This window comes from Lepidochelys olivacea (genome assembly GCF_965140295.1).
Source record: "Lepidochelys olivacea isolate rLepOli2 genome assembly, chromosome: 5".
In the NCBI taxonomy this organism is placed as follows: Eukaryota; Metazoa; Chordata; order Testudines; family Cheloniidae; genus Lepidochelys; species Lepidochelys olivacea.
In genome coordinates this window covers 25835708-25863202 of record NC_140415.1, presented here as the reverse complement: position 1 = coordinate 25863202, position 27495 = coordinate 25835708, and the positions used below count along the sequence as shown (strand labels likewise).

The 27495-nt window shown below is 42.3% G+C and overlaps 1 protein-coding gene across 4 annotated transcripts in view; it reads left to right on the top strand.

Moving 5' to 3' along the window:
* Positions 1 to 21856, top strand: part of NADK2 (NAD kinase 2, mitochondrial) — a 63686-nt gene extending 41830 nt beyond the window's left edge. For 2 of the 4 annotated variants that reach the window (XM_084628470.1, XM_084628469.1), the window contains exons 8-12: positions 5650 to 5793; positions 7666 to 7721; positions 7812 to 7865; positions 8357 to 8480; positions 18564 to 19347. In XM_084628470.1, coding sequence (XP_084484596.1) covers positions 5650 to 5793; positions 7666 to 7721; positions 7812 to 7865; positions 8357 to 8480; positions 18564 to 18702 — 517 coding nt within the window. In that variant the 3' untranslated portion in view covers positions 18703 to 19347. Of the gene's footprint in view, positions 1 to 5649; positions 5794 to 7665; positions 7722 to 7811; positions 7866 to 8356; positions 8481 to 18563 lie in introns of all 4 variants that reach the window. The other 2 variants (XM_084628467.1, XM_084628468.1) reach the window with 2 other exon arrangements.
* Positions 21857 to 27495: the final 5639 nt, after the last annotated feature.

Sequence of the window (27495 nt, the reverse complement as noted above, 5' to 3'; positions counted from 1 at the left end):
TCAGGCCTTTATCTCCCATTTCTGTTCTTCGAGTGCTTGCACATGTCCATTCCACTGTAGGTGTGTGCTTGCCTTGTGCACCATTATCAGATAATTTTTTTTCTCTCAACTGTACCTGTCGGGGCGACTCGAGCGCCCTCTGCCACCTCACACCACTGCATGCTGGTATAAGAGATTGGAGCTGCCCTGACTCCCCTCAGTTCCTTCTTACCACCAGTGACAGTTACCAGAACGATCGTAGACTAGTTATCGTAAATGCTTTCCTCGCTCCTTTGTACAGATATACCCTCTTGTTGTTAGGAATTAGTTAAGTTAGTTTTAGCTGTTTTTACTGATAGGTCTTTTGGACTAAGTTTTTTTTTTCATTTTTCGGTACCAGGTTGGGTGCCAGAATGATGCTTTGCTCACCGGGGATTGTCCTGCTGCACTTGCGCTAAACCCCTGTCAGTCAGTTACCCACACCTGGCCTGTTTAGAGTGTTTGGGAGAATCCCCTATCAGTGAAAAATGTCACACCTTTAAGGGATTTAAGCTCTGCTCAAGAACAGAGTGGAGAGGCTCAAGTGTCTACTCATGGAGGCAGCGCTTCAGCCCAGATCAGACTCATGACACAGGGAGAGTGCCCCAAGCTTGTCGGCCTCGGTGTAGCGTGCACCAGAGATGTCTGTGGCTCCACAGTCCCACTCATTGGTACTGAAGAAAAGAATTAGACCTTCCTCAGACTCAGTACTGTGTTCTGTTGTTTTGGTTCCTAAGCCTAGTAAAGGCAGAGACTCTAAGAAATATGCTGTGAAGAGTCTTTTGCAGGAGCAACCTTCAGCTTTAAAGAAGGGATTGCTACTTCCAGAGCCTGTGCTAGCTCCATTGGGGGCATCCCCTGAAAGGTGTCTGAGACAGAGCCATCAGCCACTTCTGCTCCCAAGCTCTCTGGAGGTGTATTCAGCCACGAGAAACTTACTTAGCCTCTCAATACCAGTATCCCCGGCAATGCAAAAGATTCACAAAGATCTCTTTGAGCTAGAATGTGTTTTAATTAAAACTATCTTTAGATAGGTTTTTTTCCTCTAAGCATTTTATCAAAAAGATCCCATTTAAATAAAAAAAAAAAATAAATCATTGATTTTTATCCACCCTGGTGACCGTTGCCAGGGTGGCTCTGCCAACTAAGAAAGCCATTATGAAGTTAGTCAAGGTGCTATGGCAGATGCTGTCCTCCTTACCTCCTGTAGCAAAGCGAGCTGAAAGGAGGTACTATGTCCCCTTTAAGGGATATGAATATTTGTATTCCTCCCCTCCCCTTGGTTCCTTGGTGGTGACAGTTGCTAATGAGTGAGAGGGGTAAGGTCACCAAGCATTGATGCTGAAGGGCAAAGAAGTGAATAGGCTGGACTTGTATGGACACAAGCTTTATTCTGCAGGGAGTGTACAACTCAGGATTGCAAACCAACAGGCACTCCTGAGCTGCTATGACTTCACCCTCTGGGAGAACGTTATAAAATTTAAAGACAAACTGCCAAAGGACTATAAGTAAGAGTTTGCAGTAATGGTAGATGAGGGCAATCTGATTTCCAGAATTGTTCTCCAGGACAGTTTGGATGGTGCAGATGTGACAGCTTGAATCATGGCATCAGCTATTACCATGAGAAGATGTTAATGGTTACAGTCTTCTGGTCTCCCTCTGGAAGTCCAGCAGACCATTCAGGACCTCCTTTTCGAAGGTCCCTCTTTGTTTTCATATAAGATGGATGATAGGCTTCATAGCCTAAAAGGTTCCAGGGCAACACTAAAATCTCTTGGGATCGCTATTGTTACAAGAGAGGAAACAGTTCCATCCTCAGCAACCATATAGACATCATGATCTTCTCCCCAGTCTCAAGATCCACTGAGGAGAAAGGGCAGGAGTTAGAGGAAGTGTCTTCCACTGCCCTCCACTCCTTCTTTGAGTAGTGTCCCTATGGGTGCTCCACTTTAGGTGTCTCTTTGCCCCTGCACCTCTAATCTGAGATTTTTGGTAGCAGTGTCCCATTGAGCCCACGCATGTGCTCTCCCTTCCTTGTGGTCTGCCTCAAGGCACTTTAGCACTGCACGGGTGAACCCCCCTCACTTCCTTCTCTACCACCTTTGGCCTCTGACTGAACTAGCAGTTGTCCCTTCCTTATCTGTGTCATTAGCATAAGTAGTGTTTGTTTTGTTACCTTTGTTCTCCCTAAAAGTACTCAAGCTAGTGTTTTTGTTTTGTTTTGGTTTTATTTTATTTTATTCCTTTTGGTTTAAAAAGGAAAAGAACTTCTTTGCTTCCCTGTGGGGGGGGGGGGGGGCATCCAGCCCTCCCTCCCCCCAGGCATCTAGTAGACTCCTAATTATTTCTTTTTCAGTTTAAAAAAAAAAAGTAAAGACAGTGTTCTTCTGCATATTCCTCCCTGCTAGAGGATGACAACCCCCTGCCCAGGGGCTTGCCTGCTCTTTCTGCTCCAAGCCCTGCCTCTCCTGCCAGGAGTCAGTTCCTGTAATGGCCAGACACTCACTGTGCTTGGGAGACCCTCACAGAAGTGCTTTATCTGCCACACTTAAAACTGCAGCGTCACAGGAGCTGGGAGCTGAAGTAAAAATTCCTCCATATAGAGAAAACACTTCAGTCTGCCGGGGACTCCGGTGGGTGTTGACCCTGGGTCATCCCCGGAGCCTTCACTTCAAAAGGGGTCCAGTGGTGGGGGGGGAGAGAGAGAAGAAGCCACCAGCAGACTCCCCCTGGAAAGGCTCTTCCAAGCAACTGGCCAGCCAGAGGGGTGTTCTCTAGTGCGGCCATGCCATCTCCGTAGCACAATACCAGCAGAGGAACCTCCTGCTGTGAGCTCAGCTGCCCCATGATTGGCACCGAAGCTCTGGAAGTTGAAACCTCAGAAGGGGCTTCCTGCTGTGAGCTCTGCTCTCGACACCAACAAGGGGCTTCTGTAAGCTCTGTGTTGCTCTGAGTTCTACTCTGGGCAACTACTGCACCAAGAGGGCACAGTTACTATACTATCTCTAAAAGAGCGACACAGAAAAGCCCTGCTGTCAGCTCTGCTTCAGCACAAAGACACCAGAGGCTTCCACCATCATGCTCTGAGGCTACAGTACAGTCCCCTAGGGAGAGGGGGACTGTAACACATCTTGAAGAACAACAGTTATAGAAATGTAGGTAACTGTTTTTTATTATAATCTTTTGCTCTATCTTTCCTGACACCTAGGTTTGACCCTCTTCAGACTAGAAAATCCAGCTGATAGGATCCTCTTTCTTACTCATACATTTGACATTGTTCCCTCCTCTTAGAATTCCTATCTCCCCCTCATCCCTGTATCCGTTTTAAACTTCTTGTCCTTGCCTGGCATAAGTTTGCCTCTCTCTATGTGCCCTCATTTATTTGCATTGCCCTATCCTTTGCATGCTACCATGCTAACCTCAACATGCTCTTTGTTCACTTCTCCCACACTGCTTCCTAGGCATGAATATCCTTTCTGAGCAAGTCCACAGGGCTGTTGCTTTTTCCACATTCAAATCCTTCCTGGAGACCTACCTGTGATACCCAATCAACTGATCATGGCAGTGTTGTGGGATGGGCAGTTAAAACATTATCATAAATCATGATCTGATCAGTTACCACGTGGTCACTTTACTTCTATCTGTAATTTTTTACCTTTAGAGTGTAACGTCTTGTGTTTGTACAGTGCCTAGGACATTGGTACTGCTGAAAACAGTATAAATATTTCATGAGTGCTTCCTCTTCCATCTGAACCGCAACCACAGACTGGCTGTAGGAACTTGATTCAAAGCGTGAAATGTTTTGCATTCTATAATTTTGAAACCTACTTCCACATGAGATTCTAAAAAAGTTTCCTCATCACAGTCTCTGTATAATCTTGATAGATATAGGCACACACAGACGCATCCCAATACTTTTCAGGCACCTTTTTAAAAAATAGTACTTTTGCTCATTGACTATACATTACGTAGAAAACACTCTTTGGTTCCGTTGTATTCCACAAACACAGTTGCACATGGTCTCCCTTTAGGAACATGTCCTGGATCAAAGATTCTTATAGCAAAGATAGTGTGACTAGGATTGACTATTTTCTGTACATTATATTGTAATCCTATTAGTAGTAATACTGGTATTTATGCAGTGCTTGGAAGATCATTTAGAGATTATGCCTAGATGCCGCAGGGATGGTTGCTTTACAAATACCAAGAAAGACAAATATACAAGTGCTTATTTAATCTTTTGTCGCAGTAACAGTGGAAAGAACCTACTAGGAAAGGCTTTAAAGTTCCCTACAAGAGCTTACTCAGCAGGTCAGTAAAGAAAATGAGTAATGACATTGGAATAATTGTCTATTCTAAACTTGCTTTGAGGTGCTTGTCACGTCTTTGACAAGTTAGTCCACTTTATCTGTGCTCCATTTCTTAATAACTTGGTTTCAATTTCCTCCATCTTTCTATGTTGAGTTCTTTAAAAATGTGCTCATCCAAAGCTCTGGGTTCATGTACAAAAATGAAGCCAGTTAGGACCAATTTTCAAGGTATAGTCTTCCTAGCCTATCTAGGTAAGAGCTTTCGTCATCCACACAGCTTACTTTCTAATAAGAGCTTTTGAAGTGTGACTCAAATGTTACTATGATTGTGTGCTGCTGACATACTCTGTTTATCAGGAAGCTAGATTGCATGATCTAGATTGGATTTTATAAACTAACTCTCATATTTCAGCAGCTCTAGCCAGGGAAGTTTGAGACTTAAAGAAAAATGCCACTCTCAGTGTAGCTTAGCAGATGTACCATAATGCATTGCACAGAAAAATGATTACTTTCCAAGACAGTCATGTAACAAGACTACTACTTTACTACATTTATAGTTTAGAAGGAATTTGTATAGAGCAGAAACAAAGCTTGGTGATTTTACTTAAGTCAAAGCTCTTTGAAGAATCCAACTGTATTTATAACTTGCTATTGAAGTGATCACAAATTCAGTTTGAAGCTTTGCTCTTACTTACTGGCATTAGAATTTTTTTGTTCATTGGAATTTCCTACCAATTTGAGTTTTCTGATGTAATCTGGTAACATGAGACCAAATGACGGTATTAGCATAGTTTATGCAGTAGTTCAAGAACTGTACAAGTAGAGATAGTTGCATATGTAATTTCATTTCTGAAAGCACAGAAATCCCAGCTGTACACAAGGTTGTGACCAGTATATAAACTATAAAGAATTTCTCACTTGCACAGAATGCAATATGAATGGTATCAACAGTTGAAGAATCTGCTTAGAAAAGCTCATGTTGAAATATGGAAAATACTAGTATCTTCAAAACATGTCATAAGCTATTTTGTAGTAGAAACACAATGTTTAAATTTAACATTTATGTTGATTGGACAACTTTGAAAGGTTACCAAAATAGTTTAACTTTGTGATTTCCTGCAGGTAACACAATGCAAATTATTTTTTATGCTAGAAAAGTAGTTTACTTAATAAAACTGTCATGAGACGACAAAGCAATACTTACCTCCATATCAAAAGTTACTGTACAAAACTCTATTGTGAAATTGTCAGCCATATATGAAACCGGTCCTTCTAGATTTATACATGCCTGATATAGGGCTATGTGTTCTGTCTTATTCAGGGTGAACTATAAGTCCTGCAAACCCAGTTTTAAATTCTCGCTTCATAGGGCCTCCTACTATGAGGTATCAGTTGATGATGGTCCATGGGAAAAGCAGAAGAGTTCAGGGCTCAATGTATGCACTGGAACAGGATCAAAAGCCTGGTAAGTTAGTTTCACAATTTTAATATTAAAGTACTAAATGTTTCTCATCTGAAACAAATTTTGAATGACTTAAAGTTTGTAAAACTGTGTTTTCTGATATGCTCATTTTCTTTAGCTTGTAACGCATCGGGTCAATTATTTTGAGCAATATATGTTACCATAAACAAGTTTCTATCTGATGAATAACTAATGCATAATTTAAAAGAAAAATTGTTGACCAATATGTGCTCAGTTTTTCTGCCTATCGTGGCTCTCGTGGCTGGGAAAGGCAGACAGACAACCACATGATGTAAAGGGAAAGTCTTGGAGGATCTGGAGAGTGAAAACTACATTGGGGACACAGGTTGTAGTCAGGAGAATGTGAGGGGGAAGCCACCTGGAGGTGAGAGTTGGCCTAGGGGGGATGGGAAAGAGCCAGCCTCTGTTGGATTTGCAGAGTCCACCAAATTTCATGTCACTCATTGCAGTGTAGCCTGTGTGTTTTTATATTAAATTGTTGTTTCACAGTGGCCAGACATTTTTTCAGTTTACATTGTGCTGTAGACTATTGTATTGGAAAATACATAATTTCAGGTGGTAGTTGTTGAGGATGAGCATGGAGGGCTTGGCAGCCAGGCAGGGCGAGCCGCTACAGTGTTTGGCAGCTGGGAATGTACATTAGGCAGATGATTCTGGATGGGTGATGGCAGATGGATAGCAATAAAATAGTTGTCACTTAAAGACAACTCAATTTCAAAGTTAAAAATCCAGTGAGATGAATGGGGCAGGTCACATGGATGCTTCCTGCACACAAGAAGACAACACTGCACTATTCCTATTTTCATGATTATCTTCACAATCTCAAGTGTTAGAAACATCAACTTTTAAAATGAATCTGGAGCATAAGATGGCAAGGGTTGAAGTTTATAGCAGATTCTGTGGCTTTTGTTCCAGTAGTGCCCAAATCCTAACTGGGCTTTTTTCTTCCTTTGGTTCAACAGCTAAAAAGAATGAGAACTTGAATCTTCCTTTGAGCAGGAATTTAATACAGGATCAAGGCCTTGTGCTACTGTACTGTGTAAAAACATAGTAAAAGACAGAGCCTTCTAATCTAATTTAATATAAAACATAATGGGCCTGATTTTCATTTACACAAAGACTCTTTTACTTTGGTATAAAAGGGCCTTAAAGCATAAATATATATTTGTTTCAGTGGTGGAAAGCCTGCCTCAATGAGAATCCAGCCCACTGGGTCTTCTATTAAATTGGAAGACCTAATGGTCCTGATTCTAATTTACGCTCAGGCACCTTTACATTACTCAAGCATAAATATATTCCATTTTGAGTCCCTTTTACACTTCCAAAGTAATGGAAAGAAGTCTTTTGTATATGACAATCGGGTTCAATTAGGGTTGCCAGTTTTGGCTGGACATATTCCTGGAGGTTTCATCACAACGGTCTTTAATTAAAGATTAATCTTTCGTTCCTGGAGATTCTAGGACAATCCTGGAGGGTTGGCAACCCTACGTCCAATAAGTAGGTGGAAGAATGAGGGTAAGAGGGATATGCACATAGACTAACTGTGCTCAATTTGCAGGTTTTGAGCTGATTTTTCTTTTAGATATAAAGAAAACAATTGCCAGCTATTGCTTGGTGGATCTAAGGATGGCGACAGAGGCAGAATTAAGTTTATATAACTTTATTTATGTCTTTCCAAAATGTAGATGATTTTTAATCCAACAGTTGTGTTAAGGCATTTTCTGAAATGGTTATCATCTTTACTAAACTTTGATTACAAACATTTTTTTCTGCTCGATAATTTTGAAATCTTTATGGAAGAGATTTTGTCAGCTCGTGTTACTCACCAAACACTATCTTTACTTCCGTGTTTAGGTCCTATAATATTAACAAGGTGGCTACCCAGGCTGTTGAAGAGATCCTTAAGATTGGTGAGTTGACAGCACGCACAGCATTACATGTTAATTTTATCTGAAGATGATCATGTCTAATTGGGTCCTTTTCTTCCTTTGGTTCAACAGCTAAAAAGCATGAGAGCTTGAATCTTCCTTTGAGCAGGGAACTAATACAGAAAGGTTAGTGAAAATAACATTTTTAGTAGTTTTATAGCATTTTTTAAATAATTCATATTTATTGTATTCTATTACTTAACAATTACAGCACTTAAAAGTGCTTCATTATGCTAAAGATTAGTTTTTCCTTAAGAGAAAGCACATTTAATTAAATATAATGTACCATATGATCTGCAATTCAAGAATCTTTATACTTTAATGTGTAACAGGCATAAATATTTTGGTAGAGAATTTCAGATCTTTACAATTGAGAACGGATACTTGGAATAATGGTTCTGAATTGAGAGAGCCAGTCAGTGGTTAGTCATGCAGTGGAACTATAATGACTCCTCCTGTAAAGATGTATCCTTTTAATTTTAACTGGGTACTTCTAAAAATCATAAATGCTTTCTAAACAGTTTTATAGTGGAACTGTTTCCTCTGCTTGAAATGTGAAACCTTGAGAATGACTAACTCCTTTAGAGAAAGTGATGGTCCAATTTCTGTATTTACAGTAACAAATGAATATAATGACTCCCTGCTGTATAGTCCAGAAGAACCAAAGATGTTTTTCAGTATTCGAGAGCCTATTGCAAACCGGGTTTTTTCAAGTAGTCTGCAGCGTGGGTTCTTTTCAAAGTAAGTATTGCCTATAAATGTAATTGAACACTTAGCATTTAACTGATATGTAGAATAAAATAGGTAGCCTGAGAGCTTGTCTTAAATGTGCTTGATACTCAAGTTTTTGTGTCCATACTGAGTGGGAAGCAAGTGTCGTCCTTTCTCTTAGATGCTTTCAGGACTAATAGTGCAGACCAAGGAAAGAATTTCACTTCATCTGAATAGATCACATGAGATGGACAAAAATATAAACAATATTAAAGTGAACAAAACCATGGAGTTTACTCAAAGTGCTGAGGTCTGAATGTGATCGAGGCCCCCAAAAAATAATAGTAAAGGAAAACTATTAAAGCAGGAAGCTTTTGATATGGAATGTGTTCTTAACAGTGTTCACCACCAGTTGCATATTTTGTATTGGAGACATTCTATTTGAGTATAAATTTACACTAGGTTTGTTTGGTAGAAAGTTAAAGATGGGACAGTGGAGAGGTAAAATGCTGGATAATCTCATTCCAATTTAATAGATTAAGCCTTGAAATTCCACACACACACCCCCACATCCCCACTAAGATTGCTTTGTTTCTATGAAATTCTTTCCAAAAGTCACATCACAGTCACCCTCACTAAAGGAGTGAGTCACTGTTTCTTTTCTCCCAGCAATGGACACTGTTCATACAGCCTTTAAAACTGACTCTGCCGCCTCTTTCTCCCCATTCCTCTCTGCACACCAGTGCCCCCTTGCAAAGGAATGGCTGATCCTGTCTTTTTGTGGGCTAGTTAGAAACTCCTTTTCTTAGGAAGTTGGACAGAACCCTTGCCTAATGGGAACTATGTAGTAGAATGAGACTTTGCTTGCAGGAAATGCATGGGTGGTAGCGGAACATAAGGGTCTATAAAATGTCATCCTCATCCCCATGAAAATATTGAAGCTTTTAATATGACAGGTCTTCCTCAAACTGTCCAGATTAAGGCTACGCCCACACTGCCCAGTTTACAACAGCACAGCTGTGCCTCTGCTGTTTATCGGCAGGAGAGAGCTGTCCATACTGGCGCTTTTTGTCGGTAAAACTGTTGTCGCTCAGGGGTCTTTTTTTTTTTTTTCATACCCCGAGCGACAAAAGCTTTACCAATGAAAAGTGGTGAACTCTACCCCTGCAACAGCAGTCCACCCAGGCCAGAGATTGGTAGCATTGTTTCTGAGGGTGGTGCTTTGGAACGTTTAAGGAGTTACCATTTTCGTACCAGAAAAGATTGACAGGGACCTATTCCTTCCATCAGAGGCAGGGGGCAGGACATTTGACTGTACCTCAAAAGTAAGAGGATAATCAAGTAGAAATATAAAAGCTATGTTTAAATTAACCTTTTTTGAGATCACATGAAGACCAGGATTGGTCTTTGGCTTTACTGGAGCTTTTTTCCTACTTTAAGCATGGTTGGAAGAAGGTGTCTGTTTCTGAAGGCTTTTGGCCTGAAGTTTAGGTTATACTGAGCTATTGTAATACTTGAATATATTTATGTTATAAGATATGAGCCGTGATAAACAGACATTAATGACATTCATTGGTTGTCATTAGAAAAATGATATTTTTCTGAATATTTATCTGAAATCATCCACTCCGTGTGCAGCGGCAGTCAAAAAAAAGTGAACAGAATGTTGGGAGTCATTGAGAAAGGGATAGATAATAAGACAGAAAATATATTGCTGCTATATAAATCCATGGTATGCCCACACCTTGAATACTGCATACAGATGTGGTCGCCCCATCTCAAAAAAGATATATTGGAATTGGAAAAGGTTCAGAAAAGGGCAACAAAAATGATTAGGGGTATAGAACAGATTCCGAATGAGGAGAGATTAATAAGACAAGGACTTTTCATCTTGGAAAAGAGATGACTAAGGGGGGATCTGATCAAGATCTATGAAATCATGACTGGTGTAGAGAAAGTAAATAAGGAAGTGTTATTTACTCCTCCTCATAATAAAAGAGCAAGGGGCCACCAAATGAAATTAATAGGTAGCAGGTTTAAATCTAACACAAAAATATTTTTTCACGCAACGCACGGTCAACCTCTGGAACTCCTTGCCAGAGGGTGTTGTGAAAGCTAATACTATAACGGGGTTCAAAAGGGAGATAGGTCCATCAGTGGTATCCCTAGCCTCTGTTTGCCAGAAGCTGGGATTGGGTTATGGCATGGACCACTTGATGCTAACCTGTCTGTTCATTCCCTTTGGGGCACCTGCCATTGGCCACTGTCAGAGGACAAGATACTGGGCTTGATGGACTTTTGGTCTGACCCAGTATGGCCGTTCTTATGTTATATTAATTCATTCTTCTAAATGGTTGCATTGTACTTCTTATTACAGATGGCAAAGTTCTGGGTTCTAGATAATGTACAATAGAGCAGTGTTTCAAAATAGTTTTTACTACATGCGGATTGTGCATGGGGGTCAAAACTAGATTAAGACGATCTGGGGTGCTAGTTATACCCCAACACAAGGCCCCCTGAAGCCCTCTTTTCTTATTGTGGTCCTGCCACCCCATCTGAAGTGATGGTGATGGAGAGGCTGTGGCAGTCGCCCCATTAACATCCCCCAGGAGTGGCAGCAGGAGCCTCCCTCTCCCTGGGAGCAGCAGGGGTAAGGGCCAGTAGGAACTTAGTAGTGGGGGTGAGTCTGCATGGGTGTGTGGGCTGGGCTTACTGCATTCTTCTGTCACACTCTCATTCCAGTTTCTGGGGGTGATACATAGGCCAGTTCACACCTCTCGGAGCTATTGTTTCAGACTTTCTGCACTTTCAGGCAGACATCACTGCATCAGGTATACTTGAGTCATATTTTCCTTGTGACGGTAAGGATAGAAACTTTCCTTTTTTTTAAATGAACATTTACATTCTGACTTTATTGTGTTGGATCTGGGACCAGGGCTTGTGACTATAGTGCTCATCTCTGCCTTAATCCATCCCTGCTCACAGAAGTCCCCCATATGCGTAAGTGTAGATTTATGGCTTTAGGATTCTTCTTGCTTTAATTGCTGTCGCATTTTTGGTCAGTGTGACATTTTTGAAAACTTATTTTTTATTTATACCACTCTCACTTTCTACACATTCTGAAGGATAAACCCCAACAGTTGAATTCCTTTTCATTTTAAAGGTAAGTTAACTGGAAGAATATGATAGTGGCAATGTCTGTTGGTGTTTTGTTCAGTATTAGAAGAGGGTGCTTCTAGAAAATTTATAGGTAAAGTTTTAGCTTAAAATACATGTAGTCAAACTCATTTAATATTGACAGTAATCAGCCAGTTCTACATAAGGGATTTTCCAATAAGCAATATCACTTTCAAGCTTGCAGTTCTTTAGTGGTAAAAGGCAAAATCATTCCCATCTGCCCACATCTGTTTTGCATACAGTGAAGAATGTTTAAACCTTTCACCTTGTTTGAAAATCACTAGTGCTGCTGATTAGAAATACTGAAATTGCTTGTGCGGTATGCAATGATGAATTGATGCTCATGACTTTAATTGGACATCAAATAGGTAGCATTGTGCTGAACTGGTTTCTTACAAAACTACACGGAACATAAATCTTCCATTAAGCAAGTCAGTATTAAATGGGTTTAATTGTAGCTTCCTTTCAAAACTTAACTGAGCAACAGCATTCTCATTATTTGATCAGTCGCACTATGTAGGCTGTCTTCCTTTTCTAGCAGACAATATAATTCTGGCTGGATGGCATTTGGATGGCTACTTTCATCCTTCATGTAGATTCCTTCCCTCTCCTAAGCAAAGTGCTAATACTGTAAATTTTTTACTGTTTAGTACAGTTTGAAGTTCGTTTGAAAAGATGCTTAAAGGATAGTGCATTCTTTCAGTGGGATTCTATATGGATGGAGACAGGGAGGATTGATTTAAATTGATTTAATTGAATAATTGATATAAATAATTGATTTTTAACCTTGTTTTGCATTTGTAGTTAAGTTATTTTCTTCAAGTGTAGTTGATTCTTCTTTGAGTGATTGCTCATATGTATTCCACAATAGGTGTGTATGCTCACCATGTGCACTGGTGCCGGAAGTTTTTCCCCTAGCAGTACCCATAGGGGAGCCGCCCCTAGCAACCCCTGGAGTGGCACCTCCATGGCGTGGTATAAGGGGCGCTGCGCGGTCCCCGCACCCTCAGTTCCTTCTTGCTGCCAGTGAAGGTGCGTCAGGACTGCTCTGCTCCAGCTTTGCTGTAGCTCGTCCCCAGTACTTCTTGTTTGTTCAGTGTTGGTACCTGTAGGTAGTTATTTAGTCTAGTTTAGCCAAAGCGCCTGAGCGCATCCCGGGTTTTAAGTTGTGTGACACTTGTAGGCAATCTATGCCAGTGAGTGATCCACATGCAGACTGTTTACGCTGTTTGGGGGGAACCCATCTCAGCGATCACTGCATGATTTGCAAGTCATTTAAGCCTTGGACCAAGAGAGAAAGGGACATTAGGCTCCGGGCTATTCTTACGGAGTCGGCGCTGACCCTGGCTCCGGTGCACTGCTCCAAGTTGGCACCGGGTACCGCGGTGTTGGTGCGTGGTGACCCATCAACTAACTGGCACCACTCCCTGTTCGTGGGACTCTCCGAGAAGCCTAGGAAGAGGCTTTCCTCGCCACAGCACCAGAGTAAACCTGGGACAGGGGCTAGACCCATGTCGGGCAGTCCTCAGTCCCAACTGGCCCCTAGACCTCTGACTCAAGTCGAGTGGAGTAGCCTGGCCCATTCGGAGCAGGCCTCCCCAGATGTCCTCCACACTGGAGGCCCTGCAAGCGGCCCGGGATGTTATGTCCATGCCGGTACCAGGAGCACCACTGGTGTCGGCCCCGCACTCCAGAGGCAAGCTGCCACTGGGATCTCCACAGTCGCCCCGGCTCAGTACCGGTCTTGGTCGAAGGAACGTTCCAGATGCCATTCGCCACCCAGCGACCGTTCAGGGCAGAGTCCACGTGGATTGCCCTCAACTTCCATCAGCCTGTCTGGCTGGGTTCCATCCGATCAGGACTCTCCGCACCACTCTGCCTCGAGAAGCGAATACCAGCAGGACCGAGGCAGACAACGCCATAGGTCCTCACCTACGAAGGGCTATCGCAGCCTGTCACGGCACGGGCGTCGACGTCGTTCCCGTTCGTCATCCTGCTCCAGGACCCCGCCTCGGCACTGCCTCTGCAGTCCCGGGCGTCGATTGCCGGCGTCTCGCCATTGTGGGTCCGCCTGTTGGAGTCAATCGCAGTTTACTGATGGTACTGGTCCTTCATGTTGGGATCATGGTCCCATGGTCAGCACCGCTCCCGGCTCTGCCACTCCTCCAGGTCCAGGACAGCAGCGGGTCATATGTCAGCCCGGCCTCCCTTTGTAGTCGTCCATCGATGGGCCAAGCCAGCCAGACCGAGCAGCTGGCTCCCCTGGTGCTGCAGCAGGTGCAGTGGCACCGGGCCCCGTGGTCGGCCCAATGGTACCAGTGGGCGCCGTGGCCCCCGACGCAGCCCCCGGTGGGGGCTTGCTCGGTGGCCGGAGCCTTGGAAGGACTATCGGCCTCCCTCTCCAGACCCCCGAGGAAGGAGTTGGTGGGACGTACATCCTTGGGACTGTGCCTGGAGAGCTACTATGTGGTGGACCCTCCGGTGCCAGTGGACACACAAAGTACCGCACCGGCCTCCTCACCCTCCCCAGATGAGGCGATTACAGCCCCTTCTCCCTCCGTTCCGCAGGAGGACTTTAGGGCCCACCAAGAACTCTTTAAAAGGGTGGCATCGAGCCTCCACCTCCAAGCGGAGGAGATGGAGGAGCCCTTGGGCTCCCTGTTTAACGTGCTGTCCTCCTTGGCACTGGGCAGGGTGGCCTTGCCTCTCCACGAAGGGGTGGCAAAAATTTCAAGTGCCCTGTGGCAAACCCCGGCCTCATTGGCCCCCATCTCTAAGAGAGCAGCACACAAGTATTTTGTACCCACGAAGGCACATGAATACTTATACACTCAACCACAGGGATCGGCAGGGCCAACCAGCCTCTACCCTGAAAAATAAAGATTGAAGGAGGCTGGACTGATTTGGAAGGAAAATTTATTCGTCCTCGAGCTTCCAGTTATGAGTGGCGAACCACCAGGCTCTCCTAGGCTGGTATTAGTTCAATCTGTGGGGCTCCTTGCCCAAGTTTGAGGACTTACTCATGGAGCGCAACACGAAGGAGTTCAAAGTGCTGGGGGAGGAGGGCACAGCGGCTGCCAGGGCAACCCTGCAGGCAGCTCCAGATGCAGTGGATACGGCCGCGCGGTCCATGGCCTCTGCGGTATTCATGAGACGAGTGTTGTGGCTCCTGCTCTTTGCACAGCGATGCGCGGACCTCCCATTTGATGGCAAAGCTCTGTTTGCAGAACAAACGGATACAAAGCTGCATGGCCTGAAAGGGAGCCTCCCTCCCACCGGACAGGTTCGAGAGCCTGAAAGGGCTCATCGACACGGTCACAAGGTTTCCAGTGATAACAGCCAGAGCGTGCCTCCAGGTCTTGGGTCACATGTTGGCGTGCATGTATGTGGTCTGCCACACCAGACTCAGGATGAGACCCCTCCAGTTCTGGTTGGCCTCGGAGTTCTCCCAGGCCAGGGACAGGATGGACAAAGTCCTCATGGTGCCCGAGCCAGTGCTTGCCTCCCTAAGGTGGTGGTCCTCCCTGAGAAATATGCTCCAGGGGCTCCCATTCAGGGTCAGGGCCCCGAAGGATCAGACCTGGGGTAGGGGGCCCATGTGGGGAGCGTTCAGACCCAAGGTCTGTGGTTGGCTCAGGATTTGACCCTACACATAAATGTCAAGGAGCTCAGGATGGTGCGACTGACATGCATGGCCTTCCGTTCGCACCTGGAGGGCCGGGTGGTCAGGTTCCTCACAGAAAACACGGCCTCAATGTTCTACATCAACAGGCAGGGCGGGGACAGATCCTCTTCCCTCTGCCGCAAAGCTCTCAGGTTGTGGGACTTTTGTATAGCCCACATCATCTGCCTACAGGCCTTCCATCTGCTGGATGCCCAGGTGGATCACCTGAGCAGGAACTTCTCCTCTCAGCACGAGTGGTCTCTCCACCCAGAGGGGGTACACCGACTTCTCCAAGAGGTGGACCTGTTCACAACTCGGCAGAACCATCGCTGTCCCCGGTTCTGCTCAGGGGGGGCTGGGACAGGGCGCTATTTCCGATGCCTTCTTCCTGTCCTGGTCAAGCCAGTTTCTCTGTGCCTTCCCCTCATTCCTGCTGATCAGCATGGTCCTGGAAAAGATAAAGACGGACAAGGCCTGGGTCTTCCTGATTGCCTGGCATGGCCCAAGCAGCATTGGTATGGGACCCTCATGGGCCTGGTGGTTGCCCCGCCGTGGTTGTTGCCAGCCTGCCCGGACCTGCTCTCCCAGGACCAGGGCTGCCTCTTCCACCCCAACCTTGTGGCACTCCACCTCACGGCGTGGCTGCTCAATGGTTAGGTAGGGAAGAAAAGACGTTCTCGGAAGGGGTTCAGCGCGTCCTACTGGAAATCAGGCAGCCCTCCACATGCCGAGCCTACTTGGCAAAGTGGTCTTGGTTTTTCCAGATGGGTGGACGAGCGGGGAGTGTCCCCAGTGGCTGCCCCGATCCAGCTTATTCTGGACTACTTCCTTCATCTTAGAGCCCAGGGCCTGGCACCCTCGTCAGTCAAGGTGCACCTGGTGGCCATATCGGCCTTCCATCCACCGGTGCAGGGCCACATGGTATTTTCCGATGCTATGACTGGCTAATTCCTTAAGGGGTTAGATAGTCTCTTCCCGTACGTTCGGCCCCCAGTCCTCCAGTGGGACCTGAACCTGGTGCTGGACTGCCACACGGGCCCCCCGTTTGAGCTGCTAGCTACATCCTCCTGGTCACACCTCTCGTGGAAGGTAGGCTTCCTGGTGGCGATCACGTCGGCTAGGCAGGTCTCAGAACTCAGGGCCCTGACCTCCGAACCCCTGTACACGGTGTTTCATAAAGATAAGGTCCAGCTCTGCCTACACCCCTCGTTCCTCCCGAAGGTGGTCTCCGCCTATCACATGGGTCAGAACATTTTTCTACCAGTCCTCTGCCCCAAGCCCCATGCATCCAGTGAGGAGCGCCGCCTCCACACGCTGGATGTGAGACAGGCTCTGGCTTTTTACCTGGAGCGGACTAAGCCATTCAGGAAGTCCTCACAGCTCTTCATCACGTCGGCCGAATGCATGAAAGGTTGGCCGATCTCCACTGACCTCGTGCATCCATACCTGTTATGACCTGGCGGGAATTCCTCCGCCACCAATTGTAAGGGTACACTCGACTAGGGCGCAGGCCTCGTCGGCTGCCTTTTTGGCCCATGTCCCCATTCAGGATATTTGTAGGGCTGCCACATGGTCTTCAGTTCACACATTAACCTTGCATTATGTGATAGTCTCCCAAACCAAGGAGGACGCTGGGTTTGGCCTGGCCAGCCTCCATCCCAAGAGTCTGTGAACTCCTACCCACCGCCAACAAATATAGCTTGGAATTGCCTGTTGTGGAATACACATAAGCAATCACTCAAAGAAGAAAAGACGGTTACCTTTTCCTTAACTGGTGTTCTTCGAGTTGTGTTGCTCATGTCTATTCCACATCCCGCCCTCCTTCTCCTCTATCGGAGTTGTCTGGCAAGAAGGAACTGATGGTGGGGGGAGTGCACAGCGCCCCTTATACCGCCCCGTGGAGGCGCCACTCCAGGGGTCGCTAGAGGCGCTCTCCTACGGGTACTGCTAGGGGAAAAACTTCCAACACTGGTGCACATGGTGAGCACGCACACCTATTGTGGAATAGACATAAAGAATACATCTCAAAGAACGCCAGTTATGGAAAAGGTAACTTTCTTTTCTTAGTGGTTGGTTTGCAATTAAATACAGCATTTACACTAAATTTACTGTTTCTTTTTGCTAACTAGGAACATATATTATATCTATATACCTTTTTTTATATAGCTTATTTTACACTTATTAGGATTATTCGTTTTCAACTTCTAATTACGTTGCAAAATGAATGACGCATTTCTTATTTACTAAATCACTGGTTTTCAACCTGTAGTTTGCAAACCTCTGAAGGGTCTGCAAAGTATGCCTTAAGATTTCCAAAAGGGTCCGAAACTCCATTCGAAGTGCAAGGGTCTGCAAATGAAAAAAGGTTGAAAAACACTGTACTAGATGGTTAATTATTTTACTTGTGATTTGTGCCAAGCTCTATTTGGATGGAAATTCAAATTCAATTAATATACAAACAGAAACATTGTAAAATGATTTTATTAGTTAAATAAAATTACTTTAAATGTGCTGGATACATACATTTTATGATAAACTTTTTTCTTATCAAAACATGTTTTGCATTCAAAACTGATTTATTAAAGTAAGTGTCATCTGTATGAACTGAGTTGAACAGATTGTTTCTGGTCACCATGTCTTACAAGATTTTAGAACTAGTCGATCTCATCTAGTTTTTATTTGTAGATTGGAAGAGGGAAAACAAGCTGTCCTGCTTTTCTAACTTCCAATTAATGTCTCAGTGTTGGATTAAGTAGTCATTTAATTGAACTAGTTGAATAAACTGAAATAAATAAAATATTCTTTATGTACAGAAGAGGCTGCTGCTGTCAAAAGCGGGTTCTGCAGTTCAACCATTTCTAGTTCCTTCTGCTGACCCAGTGTCTTCCACCAGTTCAGTGCTTTGACTTTATAGATGTTTGCTGGCAAGTTTTAAACATACTGCTTAATATTTTTTATTTAATTTAAATTATTTTAATAGATTATAGTAAATTTAGGCCTTAAAGTAGACTGTCAGTTTCAAATGTAATTTTAAATAGGTTTATTTTAAAAAAATTGATTATTTTAAAATAAACGTATTTAACTTAAATTTTAAAAAATCTATTTTTATCCACCCTGGCTTGGGATGTTTTTTCTGATTTACTAACACATAAAACAAAAGGGGCTATTCAGTCTATTAGAACTAACCCTTTGTCCGATACTGTAGTGTATTTTCTAAATATTTTATAGGAAATCTGAGTGTAACACTTGATGACTTGTCTCTTTTTTTGCAGGGTTTGTGTCCGATCACGTTGTTGGGATGCCTGTATGGTGGTAGATGGAGGAATTTCTTTTGAGTTTAATGATGGGGCAATAGCTTCAATATTGATCAATACAGAAGATGCATTGCGCACTGTTTTGCTAGAAGAATGAAGAAATGTCATACATTCTGTTGAAATCCTACTAAATCCTGCACCCAGAGAAGCGACTCACTGCAGAGATAGACAGTACATCAGAATGCTGCATTATTTTGTGTTGGAAAATTTGCTTCTCTTGATGCAAGAATATTGAGAAAAGTGACCTGAAATAATTTCCCATCCCTGGGATGGGGAAGTCTTGGAAAAAACTGTTTTTTGAGCTTTATTGCACCTGACACAAAGGAAGTGTATCCAACTTCAGTGAAATGTGATTTTTTTTTAACCTTTTAAGATGAATGTGACAGAACACTTTTTTTAAAAATTAGGTAGATGGGTTCAAATGAAATAAAGTGGTTAGCCTTGAATATTCAACTGTACAGGTTTTTAATAGCAGTCTGGAACTGAATGAACCAAACACCTCAACTGTTCATACATATTATACTTTTACAGAAAAGTACGCTAAGATTCATTGAGTTGATGCAAGCATAAAGAATAGACTTTGGAAAATAAATGCTGATGTTGGCCTAACTGAAATGGAGATTTTTTTTTTACCCTCTTCAAAATTTTATAACACTACTTTGTGGTATGGTTTGTGGTAGATGTTTCAGCTCTTCCAGTGATTTTTCTACTCTTTTGGTATTTACTTCAAGACTTTTTTTTGGAAAGTGTTTGTTCCAGTGACTAAAAAAACTAATTTATTTTGAGTGAGGTAACTCTTCCCTATGTTTCATCTGAAATCTAGATTTTTGTTGTTGTTGCCTGCTATAAATCTCTTTTTTTAATACAAATTATTTTAACTACAATAAATTATGCTGCTTCAATGAATACATTAACTGGCCAGCAAGTGTTCTGTCAATCAGACAGTTGAAGAGAATGGTATAGAATTATATAGTTTGGGTTTTAAAAAGCGGTATTTGGAGTTAGTAAGTAAAGTGACTTGGTTTTAAATTGAGTACTTGATCTGCTTCATAGCTATACTTCTGAAAATGCAGAGAAATCACATACCATTCTTTTTGTATGCCAAACATGTATGGGAGACATTAGGGTCTAATGGAAGAGGCACAGGATTAACCTCTATACCTGTTTTCCCCATTTGTAGAATGGAGATAGTATTTTGAAGGGAAATTAAATACTTTGATATTTATGCATAAAGAGCCCTATATGAGTGCTAAATTATTCTGCTGACACTCTCGACTGACTGACCAATTTATTCTTTTGGTCCCATACACACAACTTCATTATGCAGATAAGTATTTAAGCACAATGTGTCTGCAAAAGGGAAAAGCCCATTGTTAGCCACAGAAACAGTAAACAACTCCATGATCATCTCTGGAAAGGTGGTGTTCTGAGTAGCATGTGGATTGCAGGGCAGAACTGGGCAAATAGCAGTTTGAATTTTATGCATGTGACTTAATAGCAACAAAAAGGGCTTGTTTCTACTGTAGAATTAACTTTTATTTCAGAAGTTACTCTTCAAATGATTCTTGTTTGAAGAAATGTATACTGCAGATTTACTCAGAAATTCTAATGGCAGTCAATGTATTTATTGTTTACATTTTGAAATGATAAACTCTTACTTTACAGGTGGAGCAAGTAGATGAATGATTTTACCCTTATTATCAAATAAGTAGTTTAAATAGGCTTATTTTTTCTGTACTCAGCTTGAAAAGTTAAACTCCAATTAAATGTTAAGAGGATAGCCCTGAGATGGTTGAACCAATGATGCCATTGTAATGAGATCAGTTATAGTTACAGGTTTATGTACACTTTAGATACAACCTTTTCTTTAAAAAAAAAAAAAAAAAAAATGCTGTAGGCTGAAATGTGGCATAAATGTCCACTTGAAAGCTCTTTGGGCTGCAAGTGGGAAGGTGGAGTCAGAATAGCCCAATAAGCTCTTTTGAAGCCATTGAAACTATTGGGCTTTACTGTTACCAAACTGATGCTCTTCTACATGTCTAATGCAAAAAACCTGCAAATTTGTTCTAAAACTGAATGTTAGTACACATTGTGGATTAATCCCTTTTTCAAAAGAGAGATGTGACTGTGCAGGAACCAGAGTATTCCAGTAAATTCATTGTTATGTAAAAAAGAATCCCCCTTTCAACAGTAGTTTCTGCATTCTGTCAATGGATAGGTTGTTTGGCAAATATCCACTGCTGCTGATTGAAGTGTTGCAACTCCTCCATGTAAATATGCACTTTAAATGCGCTAACCCCAAAATAGCTCTTTTAAGTATTTAAATACCTTTTAAGAACACTTTATTTTTATGGCGTTTAAACTAAAGTTAAATAATAGTATGATTTAACTTACTAAAGTAAGAACACTGAAAAGTAGGGCAAAAACTATATCTTCCACTCAGCCAAAATTGTGAAGACTCTCCAAACAAATGAGGATAGATATCATGTGCTGTAATATTTAGAACGGGATGGATGGATTAAACAAAATGAGTTTTTTTTGCTTTTGAGTTTCAGACCCTTAAATTGAGAATGCTGTGTCTTAAAAGCAACACTGCCAAGTAGTATAGTTCCAGTCTTTGACCTGCTTTTAAGCTTTGGTATGAAATATCAGTTGGATTCATAACTATTAAAAAAGACCACCGAATGAGTTAGTGGACCTGAACTGCTCTTTTGTGCCCTCTACTGGCTTTGTAGCTGAAGTTAATCACTTATTGTATTTCTGCTGCTCTTGATGCTGGTGCACAAACTTAAGTAATGAGACGGAACTGTTAGTTTGTGCTCATTAGAAATACTAGCATGGGGTCAAAAATCCATATTGGACAAATCAGTAGGAAGAGCTTATGTGTATTATACAAATTAAGTGTAAACATCCCTTTAAAATTTGGTAAATTCTAGTGTTTATAAAGGAATGTAATATAAACAACTGATCTGATAGTCTAGGATACTTCTTTGACAGAAGTCACACAATCTAACTGCTTTGTCCATCCAAACAGGTGCTAACTCCAAAATCCAAAGGTGTTTTAGCAGCCTGCTCAATCCAGAACGTTTCGGTTAAGCGATAGTTAACACCACTTAACGTTTTGCTAAACTAAAATTTGACATTCTTTGCTTTTTAAAAAGAAAGTGGTATGTTGATACAGACATGTAATAAATGAAATCTGAAGAGTTACATGAAACTGTTTAACGCCTTGTACTTATCTGTATCTTGCAAGTGCTCTTTTAAATATTTATTGAAATCTTTTGACTTGATATGCAGTTTTTCCAATGTTCATTAGTATTTGGCTAAGCAGGAAACATTTCTTTATAGCAGGGGTGGGGAACCAATTTTCAATCACGGGCCACTGACCCACAGAAAAAAATCAGTCGTGGGCTACACACAGCACTGCGGGGGGGTGCAGAGGCTCTGGACTTCCCCCCACAGCAGGGCAAGCTGATGCTTGCGGCTCCAGGCCCCCAGAGGGCATGGAGGCTCTGGGCTTCCCCTAGGCTCTGGGGTGGGGTTCAGGGTGTGGGGGGGGCTCTGGGGTGGGGAGTGGGTTGGGGTGCGGGAGAGGGTTATGATCTGGGGCAGGGCGTTTGGAGTGCAGGCTCCGGCTGGGCGGAGCTCACCTCAGGTGGCTCCCAGTCGCCGGGACAGCGGGGCTAAGGCAGGCTCCCTGCCTGCCCTGGCTCTGTGCTGCTCCCAGAAGCGACCACCATGTGCAGCCCCTAGGCGGAGGGACCAGGTGGCTCTGCGTGGTGCATGCTGCCCACACCTGCAGGCACCGCCCCCGCAGCTCCCATTGGCTGCGGTTCCCAGCCAATGGGAGCTGCGGAGCCAGTGCTGGAGGTAAGAGAGCTCAATCCAATATGGTGATTATAAATGTTTCAGGATTTCCTGTAAGCGACTACTATGGTTACAGCAAGCTTTGCTTGATTTATATCTACATAATAGTACTGAATCTTTTTTTTCAAACAATTAAACTATCTTTACACACTTGTCCATATAATGAGAGCTAGATTTTTTTGTTAATGTATGAATGGCTGTCCTGGGTCAGACCAGTGGTCCATCTAGCCCACTATACTGTCTTTGACAGTGGGCAGTGCCAGATGCTTCACAGAGAATGAACAGTACAAGGCAATTATCGAATGATCCATCTCTTATTGTCCAGTCCCAGATTCTGGCAGTCAGAAGTTCAGGGATAGCCAGAACATGGAGTTGTGTCCCTGACCATCTTGGCTAATAGCCATTAATGGGTCTATTCTCCATGTACTTATTTGATTCTTTTTTGAACCCAGTTATACTTTTGGCCTTCACACCATCCTGGCAATGAGTTCCATAGGTTGATTGTATGTTGAAGTACTTTCTTATGTTTGTTTTAAACCTGTTGGCTATTAATTTCATTGGATGACCCCCTGGTTCTTGTGTTTATATGAAGACATAAATTCCCTATTCACTGTCTCCACACCATTCATGATTTTATAGACATGTCTCATGCCCCCCAACCCCCCTCCCCCCGGTCATTTCTTTTCTAAACTGAACAGTACTAGTCTTCTTTAAATTTTTTCTCATGGAAGCTGTTCCCTGCCCTTTTTTAATTCTTGTTGAACTTCTCTGCACCTTTTCTAATTCTAATATCTTTTATGAGATGAGTTGACTAGAACTACACACAGTATTCAATGTGTGGGCATACCATGCATTTATATAGTGGCTTTTTTATTTACTGTCATGTCTATCCCTTTCCCAATGGTTCCTAACATTGTTAGCTTTTGTGACTGCTACTGCACATTGAGTGGATGTTTTCAGGGAACTATCCCATGATATCCAAGATCTTTCTTGAGTGGTAAGTGCTAAGTTAGACTGCATTTTTGTATATATAGTTGGGATTATTGTATTTATCAACACTGAATTTCATCTGCTGTTTTGTGGGAGCCCTTTAACTTTTTGTAGTCTGCTTTTGACTTGACTGTCTTGAGTATCATCTAAACTTTGCCACCTTACTGTTTACTCCCTTTTCCAGATCATTTATGAATATGCTGAACAGTATAGATCCTTTGTGGACCCTGCTATTTACTTCTTTCCAGTGTGAAAACTGTTGGTTTTACTCCTGCCCTTTGTTCCCTAGCTATCCTCTCCAGTTACTGATCCATAAGGACCTCTATCCCATGACTACTTGATATTGCTTTAGAGCCTTTGAGGTGGGACCTCACTGAAGGACTTCTGAAAGTCCAAGTACACTGGATTACCCATATCCACATGCTTGTTGAGACCCTCAAAGAGTTCTAATGGGTGAGGCATGATTTCCTTTTATAAATAGTCATGTTGACTCTTCCCAACATACTTATCTTAAATATTTAATTTGGACAGGATTTAAAGCATTTTCTATTCCATCACCATGCTGTGAGTTTAATTTCAGTGTACAGACTTGTACCTCACTTTAGGTTGTATGGACTTCAGGTTTTTCTCCCATGCTCCATTTTCCCCCAGTCCCTTGGTGAGGGTGTGGAAGAGCTCAGTTAAAGTAGGTTTTTGCATCTTACTCTGACAGATTTGCACCATCCCGATCTTGATGAACACAGTAGCATGTTGTGAAAGTCTTCAAATAAGACAGACCTAAAGTAAGAGTGTAGTCCAAGTATACTTATCCATAGCTACAGCTTTTAGTGCACTTCAAGTGTATCCCATTCCACAGGTAACTGATATTTTATTCAAGTTACTTTCCTGTTACCACAGCAAGAGGGGGGTTGATTTTTTAAAAATTAGTTTATTGGAGTACAACAGTGAAATGCTGTAGCTTTTGCTAGTACAATAGTTATGGAGAGAAATACAAGTTATAATACTCTTCTGTATTCCAAGCTTAAAGACTTTTACTTGATCTAGATTTATTACTTATCAACTTTAGTTTTGTTGTAGTTTCCTAAACTATGAAACACATGCAACTGTGTTAAACCTAAGTTTTTTTTTAAATGTATGAAGTTATGCAGAGAACACTTCAGCCCTTAATGCCTTTGTCTTTATAATTATAAATTAAGTCTTTAGGATCCCATGCTATGAAGACCTTACTCAGGCAGGTATTTCAAAAATGTGAGGCTGCTTAGATATGAAACTTGGCTGTCCTCAGTAAACTCAAAGCAAGATGTCAAGTGGGAGAAATAGTTTGACTGGAAGTAATAGTGCCAACACAACCCCACACTGTTATATGTGATAGTAAAGGGTCTAATTCCATACCTTAATAAGTGATTCACCTCCAGCTGGAGATGTTTAAGGACTTTTGAATGGGTTAAGAGTCATCAGATGAAAGAAAGCGTATCTATCTTAGGCCTGGTCTACACTAGAAAATTAGATTGGCATAACTGTATCACTCAGAGGTGTGAACAATTCAAGCCCCTGAGTGGTGTAGTTAAGCTGACCAAAGTCCCTGTATAGCACTAGGTTGACAAAAGAATTCTTCCATTGACCCAGCTATGGCCTCTTGGGGAGGTGGATTATCTACGCCAACAGAATCCCTCCTATCAACATAAGTGATACAATAAGTACAATATAATACAATATAATAAGTACAAAATACAATATAAGTTACAGCAGTGCAGCTGTAGTAGTAAGTGTAGATGTACCCGTAATGTTTTATACTGCTGCTCCTCACTATAGCACTTGATCACCTTCCATGTAAAACTGATTAGCAGTAGCCATCTCTAGTAGACTGGATGGTCCTGTTGCTAGTTGGAGGAGAGGGGGTTCTTTTTAAACTCCCTACTGGGGACAGACATAGAATGGGGGGGTTAGTGCTGAGTGCCATATCTTGTCACACTGGTTCCAAGTATAAATTCAGAAGTGAGACTTAATGGAGTGTTACAGCAAAAGACTGACCAACTATGGTGAATCTGTGACCAGATTGGTGGGATATAGAAATGGGAGTATCCAGGAAGACTTAGATTGGTCTCAACTTCTGTTAGCTGCTTAAAGTGAAAGCACAGTTAAGGATACCTAGGATATGTGAATTGGTACATAAATGTTTAAGCCTGCTGCAAATTTGTCACCCCTTCCACCTCCAAGGGAATAAGGGTGGGGAAAAGTTAAAACCTAGGTTCTCCTCTTTCTCTGTTAACACCACACATTCGATTACTGAAACTACTTTATGGTTTCAGAGTAGCAGCCGTGTTAGTCTGTATCCGCAAAAAGAAAATGAGTACTTGTGGCACCTTAGAGACTAACACATTTATTTGAGCATAAGCTTTCGTGAGCTACAGCTCACTTCATCGGATGCATCCGATGAAGTGAGCTGTAGCTCACGAAAGCTTATGCTCAAATAAATTTTAGTCTGTAAGGTGCCACAAGTACTCATTTTCTTTTTACTTTATGGTTGTACAGTAGAATCTAAGAGTTACGAACATCTTGGGAATAGAGGTTGTTCGTAACTCTGAAATGTTCATAACTTTAAACAAAACATTATGGTGGTTCTTTCAAAAGTTTACAACTGAACATTGACTTAATACAGGTTTGAAACTTCATTATGCAGAAGAAAAAACATGCTTTTAACCATTTTAATTTAAATTAGAAGCACAAGTTTCCTTACCTCAAATCTTTTTTAAAAACTTTCCCTCTTTATTTTAATAGTTTGTTGTTTAACACACTTCTGTACTTTTTTTCTTCTTCCCATCTCTGCTGCTGCCTGATTGTGTATTTGCGGTTCCAAATGAGGTGTGTAGCTGACCAGTCAGTTTGTAACTGAGCTTCTACTGTACATATATTTTTTCTGAAGGTAATCTTATGGCCTGGGTACCTTTCTGTCTAGCCACCTCAGTCATGAATAAACTTATTCTCAGCACCTCAAACATAGGGATGTACTACATCCATTTTACAGATGGCGAACGGTGGCCCAAAGAAGCAGATCTAAGACTTACACCTGTGCCTTAGGCCCATATCTATCCTTTCCCTTCTTATGGGCTTGAATAGTTATCTAGTTGTTCATTTCTATACTTTCATATTTTTCTTTGCTGAACTACGATCAAAGTTGCTAAGTTTTTGGTGGGTTTCTTTAAAATACAGGAACTGGGACAACAGAGCCTAGAACCTTAAGGTTTGCCACATTTTCTGCATTGTAGAACTTAAGGGAGTATGTGGGGACCTATATCTCCCTTTGCTATAGCAAACATATCTGCAAGACTGCTGCTTCTGTACTGTGAAGTGCTTGACACCCATTAGATCCCAGCAATCCCTTCCTCTCCTTGCCCTGAAGAGCTCTGGAGTTCTGTGTATTTCCCTCTTTATTGCTCCTTAGCCCTCCAGTGTCTCAATGAAGGGATGTGAATACAGGGCTATATAAAAAGAAACATCATACTAAGCTTACCTATGAAGAGATTCTTGCATTAATAATGCATCTTTAGAAACTGTGGAAATCACAAAAAGTTAAATACTGATTAAGTAGCACAGAACTGGAATGTAAGTCAGACAATACCCAATGAAAACTTCACCCTGACAGGTGAGATCTTGGTTTCAAAAACTTGCAAAGGGGTTTCAAGTTTTAAACTACTCAGCACAGTCATTTTGAGCCAGTGAGGGTCACTTCTGTAATTGATAGGAAAAAATGCACTGTAGCTCTGTTCTGCTGCCTTATAACTAGTGTCCGATTCAGCTTCCTCATAGCTCCTTTTGTGTGGATCTCCCTTCCCATGGCTCCTATTGCATTAAATTTCAGTGAATTTAGTGTCCAAAGCCATGGTTCCTTCCCGGTCCCTCCAAAAAGTAGATAGCACCAAATATTCCATCCTGTTCAGTTAAGAGTCTAAATAGACTTAATGCCCTTACTCATTCTGAGCTCTAAACTCTGAAACAGTCAGGATCGTACTGAGTTGTAATGAAATAAAACAGT